Raw genomic sequence first — 12,954 nt, forward strand, 5'->3', positions numbered from 1 at the left:
ACCCAGCAGTGTGATTGCCCCTTTTTAATTTTTCAATTTCACCCATATGGCCTCATTTGATGATCTCTCCAACATATCATCCCTTCTCACCATTGTAATAGTTTATTTAATCAATACCACGAACCCCCCCCCTTTTTACCCCCCTCACTGTCTTGTCTAAAAATCCTGTAACCAGGAATATTGAGCTGCCAAACCTGCCCCTCTTTCAACCATGCCTCTGTAATGGCTATAATGTCATACTCCCAAGTGTCTACCTGTGCTCTTAGCTCATCCGCCTTATTCTCTATACTCCTTGCATTAAAGTATATACCATTTAGCACCGGAAGACCTCCTTGATTACTATTTACTACCCTTGTTTCCTCTGTCTTACAGATTCACTTTCTAAATTCTTGCTATCCAATTTCAGCTTTACTTCCTTCCCTATTGAATTTGATCTCAGGTTCCCATCCCCTTGCTAAGCTGGTTTAAACTCTCCCCAACAGCTCTAGAAAAACTCCCCGTGAGGATATTGGTCCCGGCGCTGTTGAGGTGCAACCCATCCAATTTGTACAGGTCCCATCTCCTGCAGAAGCGGTCCCAATGCCTCAGGAATTTAAAGCCCTCCCTCCTACACCAGCTTTTCAGCCACACATTCATTCTTTCTATCCTTCTATTCTTATACTGGTAGTAACCCATAGATTATTCCCTTTGAGGTCCTACCCTTTAATTTTTCTCCTAGTTCCCTAAATTCTACCTGCAGGATCTCATCCCTCTTTCTACCTATGTCGTTGGTCCTGATATGGACCACGACCTCTAGCTGTTTACCCTCTCCCCCCAGAATGCCCTGCATCCGTTCTGTGACATCCTTGACCCTGGCACCAGGGAGGCACCATACCATCCTGGAGTCATGTCTACAGCTGCAGAAACACCTCTCTGTTCCCCTAACTATTGAATCCCCTACCACTACAGCTCTCTTATTCTTCGTCCCTCCCCACTGTGCAGCTGAGCCACCCGTGATGCCTTGGACTTGGCTCTGGCTGCACGCCCCAGAGGCATCATCGCCTTCACCGGTACTTAAAAGAGAATATCGGTTGGAAAGCAAGATGGACTCAGGGGGCAAGATGGACTACCTGCCTAGTGTTCTTCCTCCATCTGGTGTTCACCCACTGCCCCTCTGCCTGCACGCTTTTAAGCTGCGGGGTGACCACCTCCTGAAACGTGCTATCCACGTAGCTCTCAGCCTCGTGGATGCACCGTATTGACTCCAGCCGCCGCTCAAACTCCGAAACGTGGAGCTCGAGTAGTTGAAGCTGGAGACACCTCCTGCACACATGGTTGTCTAGGCCGCACGAAGCATCCAGGACTTTCCTCATGAGCAGGATGTGCACTCCACAGGACTGAGCTCCCCACCATCCCTCTATTTAAACTTATCTGATTAAAAAGGGAGAGAAAGAGAGATACTTATCAATCAAAGTCAATCACTTACCTGCCTGGCTGAGAGCTGTGAACTCCTTGCCGACCTCTGGGCCTCCTGACCTCCTGAACACTCGGACCTCCGGGCCTCCTGAACTCACTAGGCCTCCGGACTTGCTAAACTCCTGACTCACCAACCTCATGCCTCGTTGTACTCACAGGACCTCCCAACTCGCCGAACTCACAGGACCGACCAACACACCGATCTCCCGACTCACCGACCTCACAGGACCTATAATAGGTTGCTGCAAATAATTTGAACTAATACCCGTTCAGTAACTCTGAAGTTTGCTGGAAGAACCGGGGTCTCATATTATATGCGTCATTATGGAGGAAAGGATGAATGTATCTCATTAAAGTGTTAACATAAAATAGATGAGATACTACTGCAAATGTTAAAATCCCATCAAGAACAGTTCCCATGGAGCATTTATGTGGAATTAAAGTGCAGTAAAAATACATCATGTAAAAACGTCGGAATGGATTCATGGCAGGTGGTGATAACCAACATTAAACCATGTAAACAGATCGCAGACAGCTGTGTTTACAAACTTTTAACTCAAAAATACAGGCTGAAAATCATCTAACCTAAAACAATTTCCCCAGAGAGCTGAGGTTTTGAAATCACTTATTTTTGGCAAGAAATAAGAAGTGTGAGGGGTATAGCTGCTTTCCGAATTTACTTTTTGAATAATCTTTTGTTGAAACCTGCCAGGCCTGTTGGCAGCGGAGGCTGTAGCATTGAGCATACATCTGCATTTTTTTTCATTGGCACAACTTGGTGCTAAAGCTGAGAAGATGTGCAGCACTGTGCATTAGCTGCTGAGTGATGTTGATAACTCTCTTTCGGTCCCTCCCTGGGACGACTCCTCTATCTCTCGCTCCCTCAGACTCCTCTCTCTCTCTCCCCGGGCAGGCTTCTCTTACTCTCCTGGGCCGGCATTCTTTCTCTCTCTCTCTCTCTCTCGCTCTATCTCCCTTCCTCCAGGCAGGCTCCTGTCAGTCTCTTCTCTCTGCCCAGGTAAAACACCAGTTAGGGCACAGGTGGAGTACTGCATGCAGTTCTGGTCATCACATTACAGGAAAGATATGATTGCACCAGAGAGGATGCAGAGGAGATTTATGAGGATGTTACCTGGACTGGAGTATTTTAGCTATGAGGAAAGATTGGATAGGCTGGCGTTGTTTTCTTTGGAACAGAGGAGGCTGAGGAGAGACCTTATTGAGATGTATAAAATTATGAAGGGCGGAGATAGGATGGATAGGGCGGACCTATTTCCCTTGGCAGAGAGGTTAACAACCAGGGGGCATAGATTTAAAGTAACTGGTAGGTTTAGAGGGGATTTGAGGAGAACTTTTTTCACCCAGAGGGTGTTGGGGGTCTAGAACTCACTGTCTGGAAGGGTGGTAGAGGCAGAAACCTTTACCACATTTAAAAAGTACTTGGATGTGCAGTTGAAGTGCCGTTAGGGCTACGGACCAAGAGCTGGAAAGTGAGATTAGGCTGGGTAGCTCTTTGTCGGCTGGCGGGACACGATGGGCCGAGATCGCCTCACTCCCTGCTGCAAATATGATTCTCTCAGGCTCCTCACACTCTCTCTCTCTCTCTCCATCGCAACATCGCAGACAGTCAGGAGGTTGCGAGTAGTAAGTGAACTAAATGGAAATTATTTTTTTTAAAAAGAGGTTTCATTTAGAAAAACATGCACTGGAATTGGAGAGAGTGTGAGTGAAAGGGCACAACACATCACTCCAAGCCCAAGCCCAAGCCCAGGCACACAGTGCAGAGCCCCTCCTCCCGCCGGAAAGAGACGCCGCTGCCTCTCTCTCCCCCTCCCGCCTCCCGCCCAGTGTCAGTCACCGGGAGAGGCTCGGCACTGCAACACCAGTCGCACCATGGCTTCTTCCCACTGCAACACCGACTCCGGGCTGGAGATCAAAACCAGATCTGTGGAGCAGACCCTCATCCCCCTGGTGACCCAGGTATGTTTGGTGGAGGGGGAGAGCCCGGCGCACAGTGGGTGAGAGACACACACATACACACAGAGTGAAGCAAGGAATCTATCTCAGCCAAAGGCAGAGTGGAGCCAGGCAGGAGACCCCCGGAGTGAAGGGGCAGCTTAGGGGTGGTTGGACATCAGAGGGCCAGAGACCCCTCCAAAAGAGAGGGAGATCCGAGACCCCCACAGAGCTAAAACAGAAACCCGAGCCCCCCAAAGATGAGGGTCTGAGACTATCAGAAAGCAGGAGTTAGAGACCCACATAAAATGACCCGAGTGACCCCCCCCATGAGCTGTGGGAAAGCGCAAGTTCTGGGACCCGCAGAAGAATGGGGGTAAGATGTGAAATTAGACTTTTGGCATCTTTAACCCCTCCCGAGAAAGCAGCTTCCCGGGGCGGCGGGTAAAAGCGGCCAACAAGCTGGGTCCCGCTGTGGCACAAGGTGATGGGGGTAAAGTGCAGCCTCATGCCCTGGGCTGGGTGTCAGTACCCATTGTGTCCAGCCCCGGGGCCGGCCTGCTGACTGTCGAGGAGGAGAGGAATGTGCCGGGATTTTACACCGAGCGAGAGCCGCTGTGACAGCACACTGCAGCCAGAGAGAGAGAGAGAGAGGCCACACGCGAGGGTTTATTGCCGCCCCACAGGGAAATTCAGACACTTCGCCGAGTAAGGGAAACGCAGAGTCACTGTTTTACTCAGAAGTTCAAACTCAGTAACTTTGAAAGGGCAGTGCGACTTTCACCGGAGAACAGGGACGTTTTGTTTCCTGCTTTTTAAGCTCTTAGCCAGAACAGAGCTTCCTAATTGCAAGTGATCCAAGTTTGTAATCGCACAGTTCACAAAGCTTTCTAGGTTGAAGGAAGGACCGTTCTGGCTTTTCATTCGTCGATCCGACAGGAGGTGTTAGGCTGTAAAATTGACAAGGGCAACTCTAAAAGGGAGAGTTTGAGATTTCTAATTGCTCTTGTCTCAGCAGGTGTTTTAAGTTGAGAATAAATGTTCAAAATGCCTGTTTTACGAGCTAAGTCTTTTGTTCAGTCTTGGTTTTAGTTGCCATTTGTATTTTAGCAACTAAAGTAATCCTGCGGTTCTTTTTAAATAATTAGGTAAGGAGATAGAGCTGAGAAAACTCTTAATCATCAAGTTTTGCCTCTTTTACAAGTTTGCCAAATTATTCCCAATGTTTGCACGTGCTTTTGTATTCCGAATTTAATTAGTTAGTAATCTGTAATGTTTATGATATTGCATGAAATAGCTGATCAATAGATACATTGTAACCTTTACCTGAGAAAGTAGACCTAGCGAAAAAGATTCATGACATTTTACATGGGTAAACAATATATTGGATGTAAAGTTTTATTTGATTTTGAAAATGATTTCTGAAAAATGTTGTCACATAATTTGCTGTCAAAATAACGGCAAGGCTAATGGCATGTAACTTTATAGATGTACAAATGCTGCGGCAGCTTCTGGCGAAAGCAAATGCATGGTTAAATACGGAAATCCAAAACTTGCTGTCTGCGATGCACCACTCCGCTGTTAGTTTTGCGAAAACAGTACCTCGCTGTCTGGCTCACCATTGAAATGCATCGAACAGCGTGAAGTTTCTATATTTGCACTATAGATACAAACTAACCTTGCCACAGAAAGTTAAGTTGTGTCCATTTCAGTCTAAGTACCCTTTTAGTGATGTGATAAGTCTTAATTACTGCCAAAGAACCTCTCTGGCACTGAAAATGATCTATTACAAGTGTGGAGACTCATTCTGTTAGATTTTAATTGGAGATTTCAAAAATGTAAAATTTACATTATTTCTTTACTTTTCCTTTCTGTTTCTTTTTCCCCCCCTTAATTCAATCTTTCTTTCCCTCTCTTTATTTCTCTTTCTGTACCTCTCTCTATTTCTCTTTCTGTACCTAATTTGACATTGAATTCCCCCATCCTAACTTACACTTCCTTCTCAGTCTTTGCACTATTAATTTCACAATTCTTCAATCTGATTGGTTAAGGAGATATTTGCCCTGTTCGCATAGGTCCCAGATGCCTGGTTTCCCTCGCTGCAACGTTATTAGTTTGTATTTTCAGCAACTTACCACGTAATAAAGATAAAAACCTATACCTGCAAGGACAAGTCTAACTAACAGCAGATGCCGTTAGTTGCCCTGACACAGCAAATTATGGCCCAATGTAACAGAAAATGCCATGAGCAGAGTGCACAAATGGTGCATTTCTGTAAACCTAGGGTTAATTTTAGAGGAAAAGGAGTTTTTGGCTCTTTTGAGGAAATTCTGATTCCAGGAAAAATGAATATTTATCACTTTAGGAGTTTGGATTTATACAACGTTTAAGTGATGATGTTGTAAAGTGTTTGGCCTGTTGGAGGGGTCTCCTTCGACTTTTCCTTCGGTTAGTTTCTTTTAATGTAGTTTCATTTAAGCCGATTCTGCCATTGGTAGAACTACTACAGTTGTGATTTCTATCACTCTCAAGAGTTGACTCTGTTAACCCTTTATATCATAAATTTTCTACTCTTTTATGAAAGCTTGTTTAACTAACCAGTAGTTAGGCTCTTTCTATTTTTTTTTGTCTTATTAATGATGTCTATTTGGTTTTCCACATAATAACTAGGCTTGTCTTGACTCTTCCATAACATAGTCCTGAAGTCCAGCTTTCTGATGTCTGTAGACTTGTTAATGCTAATACCTGGTGCAACACCAGTGTGGTTTACAGTACTTTGAGTACCTGTACGACTAAAATTTGCAGCTGCTCTTGGACATCTTGTTGTTTAATATGCACAGTGAGGCCAGATAATGAGATTTGTCCTGGTGTTGAAAATGATGGACAGATGCTAATGTTGCCGAGAAACATCGAAAGTTTTCATGATGATTCTTCTTGCCTTTACACTGCTAGCAATTCCTGAGGTGAACTCAGTGTCAGTTTTACACTTGACTATCAGTATGACAGGTTTACACTTGACTATCAATTTGACAGTATTAGCCCCAAAGACCTTTCACTTAAACAGTAATAAGAATATGTGCTCCAATTTGGATTGTTACCACAAGTGTTTTACTTCATATTAGCAAAGTAAAACCTTTCCAAATGCATGCATATATCGTACATTATTGTTTTTAAATCTCATATCCCAGTACTGGTAACTTATTTTTGAAAGTTACAGTGGGAAGTTTGGAATCAGTTTTAAATCAGAAGTTTAGAAAAGATTGAAATGAATTCTCTGGCTCTCTTCCCTCTTCCAATAAATTACATTACCAATAATGTTTACACAGATGTGCAGAGGACGCAAAATTAAAATTCTGAATGCGTTGTTCTAATTGAGTGCAGTAGGATTTACAATCCTGTGATGGATAATCACGTGTCTAATATTGATCTAAAGTAATGTAATTTGGGTTTAAATCTGCATTTATTTCAGAATAAAGTCTCCAGTGTAAACTGCTGCACTTGAGAGAATACTCTGTATATAAACAAACATCTTGGGGAAATGAGGAGAATTTTTTAACGCAGTAAGTTATGATGATCTGTATTGCACTACCTGAAAAGTTGGTGGAAGCAGATTCAATAGTAACTTTCAAAAAGGAATTGGATATATACTTGAAAAGGAGAAATTTGCAGGACTATGGGGAAAGAGCATAGGAGTGGGACTAACTGGATAGTTCTTTCAAACAGACAGGATGGGCCGAATGGCGGACTCCTGTGCTCTCTGATGTGCTTCACTCTGGTTACACTGTGCTTACTGTAGCTAATCTACTGGCATATTTATATGTACAGTTATTCTCTCATCTGATAATTCATGTCAGTCAAAATTTGTAATCCTGTATTTTAACTTATTCAACGGAATTAGCGACTTTTAGTTTTTATGATCTTTAAAAGCAACTTTTAATCATATGATTAAAAATAGGCTTTTGTTTAGAAGTTGACCTGCTTAATCTTTGCTATTTAAATGGCTAACATCACATTCAAAATGGCCAACCATTGAGTCATGTACAATACAAACAAATCAAACCATTGTGCAACATCACAAAATGGTAATTTTTTTAGCTCCGCAAGCTTAAAGCTGCCAGGACCTCTAGCGTTGTGCATAAACTTGGCTCAGTGACAGCCCTTTTGCTTTTGGGTCAAAAGGATATGTATTTGAGTTCTAATCCAGTTTGGCTGACACTCTAATGCAGTATTGAAGAAGTACTATCTTGTCAAAAGTGCCATTTTTTGGGCAGGATGTGGAACCAAACCTGATGTTTAGATGGATGTTAAAGATCCAATGGCACTATTTGATGAGCTGGACATTCTTCTAGTGTCTTTGGTGCAGCCAAGTATAATACCCGTACTTGAATCGAGGTGGATATAGCCATGCTTAAAAAAAACTTTCGAGGAAATTGAATTGGAGCAATGTGACTGGACTGATGGTCAACTATGGGATTATGACTAAACCAATACCACTAGATTTGTTAACATTTAAGCCAAGCCTTCTTGATTGTGCCAGAAACACAAGAGAATACAGCAATTGCTCCCCATAATTTGGTATCCGTCAAAAATTTCCAAATTTCTATTTTCTATGTTTCTATATGAACAACTTTTCCTGCCTGTGGAGCTCTCTGTCAGGTGGTGTCATCACCTGAAACAGCGTCCTTTGTATGCAGGACAAATGCAGTAGCTGGAGCATGCATTGCACTATGGGAAATCTGCACCCTGTACAATCTTTTCATGTCTCATATGCACAACCACCGAAATCTGAAATGCGAGACATCTGCCCTTGTTACAGTTGTTTCTGGTTGCACCCCTATGCGAGAACATACAAAAAAAATTGTTGGCTCCCACTATGCATACCCCAACATTGTAGTTGTCCTATGAGAACATTTAAATCACCATTATTATGCCTGTCATGCTTAATAGACATTAGTTATGTGACTATTTCCTTCTGTTTTTTGCTTTTAATATTTCTATTATTGATGCTAACTATATTTTATAGGGGACATACCCCTGCTTTGATCATTCAATATCTCAGTACATATGAAATAATTCCTGCTTGTCTGTTGTTATTTTCCCATCAATTATCTTCACAGGTAACTCTTAAGACTCCACTAAAATAATCCAATGACTTTTTAACCTTTGCTACACTCTGTAAATCACAAAAAAAACATGTGGGTATACAGAATTGATGAGAAAATGTAACACTTCAATAACAGACAAGCAGAAATGAGTTTATATGTACTGGGATGTTTAATGATCAATGCAGGGGTATTTCCCCTACTATTAAATATAGCTAGTATCAATAATAGTGTGATTTGCTTTTCTGAAATTCTGATACAGAATTACTTGTAAAGCAGTTATTGGAGTAGGGAAAAAAATCTGGATGTACTTGTCAATTAAAACCTTTTATAAAGAGATGGGCGTGAAAATTTGAACAAAGACAGAATTGGACACACTGAAAGTTAGTAATGGAAGCTATTGAAAGTTGTACAAGAACCTGTAATATAGATAAAGCTTCTTAGTATTTTACTTATTGTCAGGTGTCCCTAATCTTTCTAGTGCATATCTTTTAGTTCAGATATTGTCTTGTCAAAGAAGCATCAAAATTTGCATCAGATGTTAATTTTTCTCAACAATTATGGTGCATTGTATAAGAATTTCGCACAGCTTTCTTGAAGACTAATGGATGCACTGTCAGTAATTGGATCTTGTATCAAGCTCTCAAAACTTTGAACTGAGCCTTTGCTATGAATAGAAAACTAATCTTTCCCTTCAATAACTCAGTATATTAAAGATACCGGATTCTATTACTGAAAACTTTGCTCACCTCCAACGGAAGTGGTCTGCCTCCGTTTTTCTTAGAGTAATAGATCCTCTTTGTTTCAATCTTTCTGCTGATGCCAAATTTTAAAACATAAACTGGAAATTTGGGATATGGTGTTGGAGTGCCAATAATAGTCAGCCTCAAGTTTGGTAAACAACCTTTAGAATTTGACAACCAATATAACCCAAGTAGATGGGGAAGACCTAATAATCAAATCTTGAAAGGGTCATGTATGTCCTGTTTCATTACTTGCAAGTCACTATTTAATTCATCCGAAGAATGTTAATAAAAGTGTTAGCCAACTAGAATTTGTTTATTTTGCTAAATTGGCTTAAGAGTGGAGGCTTTCTCTCTAGTATTTTTTATGAACTCAATTGTAATGTCCTACGTGATTTAGACAAAAGTGCATATTATGTACTGTAGGCGTGCACTTTTTGATCTCTCTTTGGATGTAGGTGCCGCTGCCAAGGCTGAATTTATTGCCCAGTCCTAGTTGTCCTGAGAATGCGGTGGTGTGTCTTTTCCTTGAGTTGCCGCAGTCTTTGTGGTGATGGTACTCCTTCAATGGTGATAGTCAAGAAATTCCAATATTCTGACCCAGTGATGAAGGAATAACAATAGATACCCAAGTCAGGATGTGTGTGGTTTGAAGTGGACTTGGGGTGACAGTATTCCCACGATGCTGCTGCTCTGAGTTTCTGAGGGATGGAAATTACTGGGCTGATGGATGCTTGGTGAGTTGCTGCACTGCATTGTGTAGTTACTGCACTGCATCCTGTAGATAGCATATACTACAGCTGGTGATGGAGGGGTGAATATTGAGCATCAATTGAACAAATGATTATGTTTTGTATGGTGTAGAGCTTCTTGTGTTGTGGCTGCACCCATCAAGGAGAGTGGTGTGTATTCCATCACACTCCTGACTTGAGCCTTGTAGATGGTGGAGAGACTTTGGGGATCAGCAGATGAGTCACTTGCAGAGAACCAGCCTCTGCCTGCAGTTGTAGCCATGTTGCTGATATGTCCAATCCACTTAAGCTTCTGGTTAGTGATGATCCCCTGGATGTTGATGGTGGGGGATTACGCATTGGTGGTGCTGTTGAAGTTCAGGCGTTCATCTCTAGGCTTTCTTTTGTTGGAGAAGGTCATTGCCTGGCCCTTGTATGGCACGAATGTTAGCTGCCACTTATAAAGCCCAAGCCTGATATCCAGGTCCTGCTATAGGTAGGCATGGGCTGTTTCATTATCTGAAGAATTGTTAATAGAGGTGCGCAGTGTAGAATTGTCGGTGAACGGCTCCACTACTGATCTTATTACAGAAGGAAAGTAATTGAAGTAGCTGGAGATGGTTGGGCCAAGAACGTCCTGAGGATGTCCATCAGCAATGTTCTGGAGATGGCATGATTAGCTTCCGATAGCCATGCCACTGGTGGATTTTCCCCATTCCCCCAATGATCATCGTTTTACTAGGGCTCTGTGGTGTCATACCTGGTCAGATGCTTCCTTAATGTCAAGGGCAGCTGCTCTCTCCTCTCTTCCAGCATCCATCTCTTGTGCCCATGTCTGAATCAAGACTGTGATTAGGTATGGAGCGTAGTGCTTTCGGCAGAACCTGAACTAAGCAATGGTAAGCAGGTTATTGGTGGGTTGGTGTTACTACTCACAAGTAACCGGCTGGTAGCATAAATGGCTGCATCTTTCATCACTAAAATCAGCAGTTATTAAGATGATGTGTAATTTTCTTTAATGAAGCTAGAAGATGTGAATAATTCATATCAAGTTAGAGCAGTTCATGATACTGTCAAGTGGTAAATAATCGTCTCATAAATGCTTTGAACTCCTGAGTACTGAATATCCTGTGCATCTTTTACATTGCATGCTGTTTACCCAATGGTAACCTTTTCATTTTTTTTCTAATTGCTAAATATTATAAAGTAGAACTGAAGAAGTAAGTAGAAATACAGGATATTGTCACTCAATGCCCTTTAAATAATCTCTCATTTCAAAATTGTTCAAATGCATGGTTATGGTATAAAGATGTTACCTCAGTCCATTTACCTGTATTTTTCATGTAGAACAAGTGGAAGTTATTTGACTAAAAGTTAAGAATAGTAACAGAAGTACAAAATAATTTGTTTGTGTTGTTAAGGTTACGTTGGTGAGGTACTGTCACATTCTATGTTGCAAAAGGTACTTAAAGATTCATCAGCCTCCTTCTTTGCTGTAATTTCGATGTAAATGTTCGCTCCTTATCTGAAGGTATCTAGTCTCATTTTATTTTCCTGCACTTTTCACATGTTCTGAAGATGTGAAAAGTACGATGTAAATACAAGTTCTTTTTGCTACCTTTTTATATTCATCCTTTGTCAATTATGTTCGGGTTTCTGGGTGCCCAGGGGAGTGGCATTGGGTCCATAGAGCACGAGCCTGCTGTCCTTTCTCGGGATGACAGCATTCGTGCTCGCACCCCTGTTAATATGCCAGTCCCCTTGATGTTGCCCGTCAGCCAGCCAACCCAGACTGCTGCCGGCCTTGCGGAGGTGGTGCAGTCTGAAGCCGGGTCTTCTGGACCAGAGCTGCTTGAGGTCGTTCTCCAAGGCCATCTGCAGTCTCCTCCACTGCAAGTCAGCAGCCTTCTACCAGCCTTGCTGCAGCCACTGGGGTAACACTAGGACAGGCAAAGGCACACTGGACAGATACCAAGGGAATACACAAGCTGACTTTTGTATGCAATATGGCATGATTTTATTTATAAATTTTGTTTGGAATGTTTATTTTGTTTGGAATGTTTATTTTGTTGTGGATTTTATTTTTGCCGTGTGGCTAAGCGGACAATGTGATGTTCAATGATGGAAGGTAAGGAGTGTGGGGCTGTTGTTGACTGGGGAATTGGGGGTTGAAGTTACTGGTATGGCACTTGAATTAGTAATGTACAGTCTAGGTTGCAGCCTCCCTTCCTCTTCCTCCTCCTCTTTCACATCCTTCTCGTGCTCCTGCTCCTTAGCTTCTCGTCTATTAGGTGGTGGCAAGGTTGTGCAGCATGACGCTACAAATCTTGAGACCCGCTCAGCCAAGTACTGCATCACTCTTCCAGTGTGGTCCAGGCAGCGGAATCGTGCATCAGCACACCAATGGTCTGCTCTGTCACATTTCTAGTGGCACCACGGCTCTCATTGTGCGCGTGGTTTGAGAACCGAAGTCATCAGCCATGTTGTCAGCGGATAGCCCTTGTCAGACAGTAGCCACCCTTTGGTTTGCCGTGGTGGCCAAGATACAGCTGGCACAGCGGAATGCCGCAGAATGAAGGCAAAATGACTGCTGCCAGTATACCGAGCATTGACCTGCATGACAGCTGTGGCTCAGTGGGTAGCACTCTCGCCTCTGAGTTAGAAGTCTCACTGCAGAGACTTGAGCACAAAAATCAGTGCAGTACTGAGGGAGTGCTACACTGTCGGAGGTACCATTTTTGAGACATTAAACTGGGGCCCTGTTTGCTCGCTCAGGTGGACATAAAAGATCTCATGGCACTATTTCGAAGAGGAGCACAGGATTTATCGCCGGTGTTCTGGCCAATATTTATCCCTCAATCAACATGACAAAAACAGATTATCTGGTCATTATCACATTGCTGTTCGTGGGGGCTTGCTGTAAGCAATTGGCTGCCACATTTCATACCTTACAACAGTGACTACACT

The 12,954-nt window shown here is 42.7% G+C and overlaps 1 protein-coding gene across 3 annotated transcripts in view; it reads left to right on the plus strand.

Moving 5' to 3' along the window:
• The first annotated feature begins 3,321 nt into the window (after positions 1-3,321).
• ctnnal1 (catenin (cadherin-associated protein), alpha-like 1) overlaps positions 3,322-12,954 on the plus strand; it is a 407,031-nt gene continuing 397,398 nt past the window's right edge. For all 3 annotated transcript variants that reach the window (XM_070880044.1, XM_070880045.1, XM_070880046.1), the window contains exon 1: positions 3,322-3,435. In XM_070880044.1, coding sequence (XP_070736145.1) covers positions 3,349-3,435 — 87 coding nt within the window. In that variant the 5' untranslated portion in view covers positions 3,322-3,348. The remainder of the gene's footprint in view (positions 3,436-12,954) is intronic.

Source organism: Pristiophorus japonicus, chromosome 5, assembly GCF_044704955.1.
Source record: "Pristiophorus japonicus isolate sPriJap1 chromosome 5, sPriJap1.hap1, whole genome shotgun sequence".
Classification (NCBI taxonomy): domain Eukaryota; kingdom Metazoa; phylum Chordata; class Chondrichthyes; family Pristiophoridae; genus Pristiophorus; species Pristiophorus japonicus.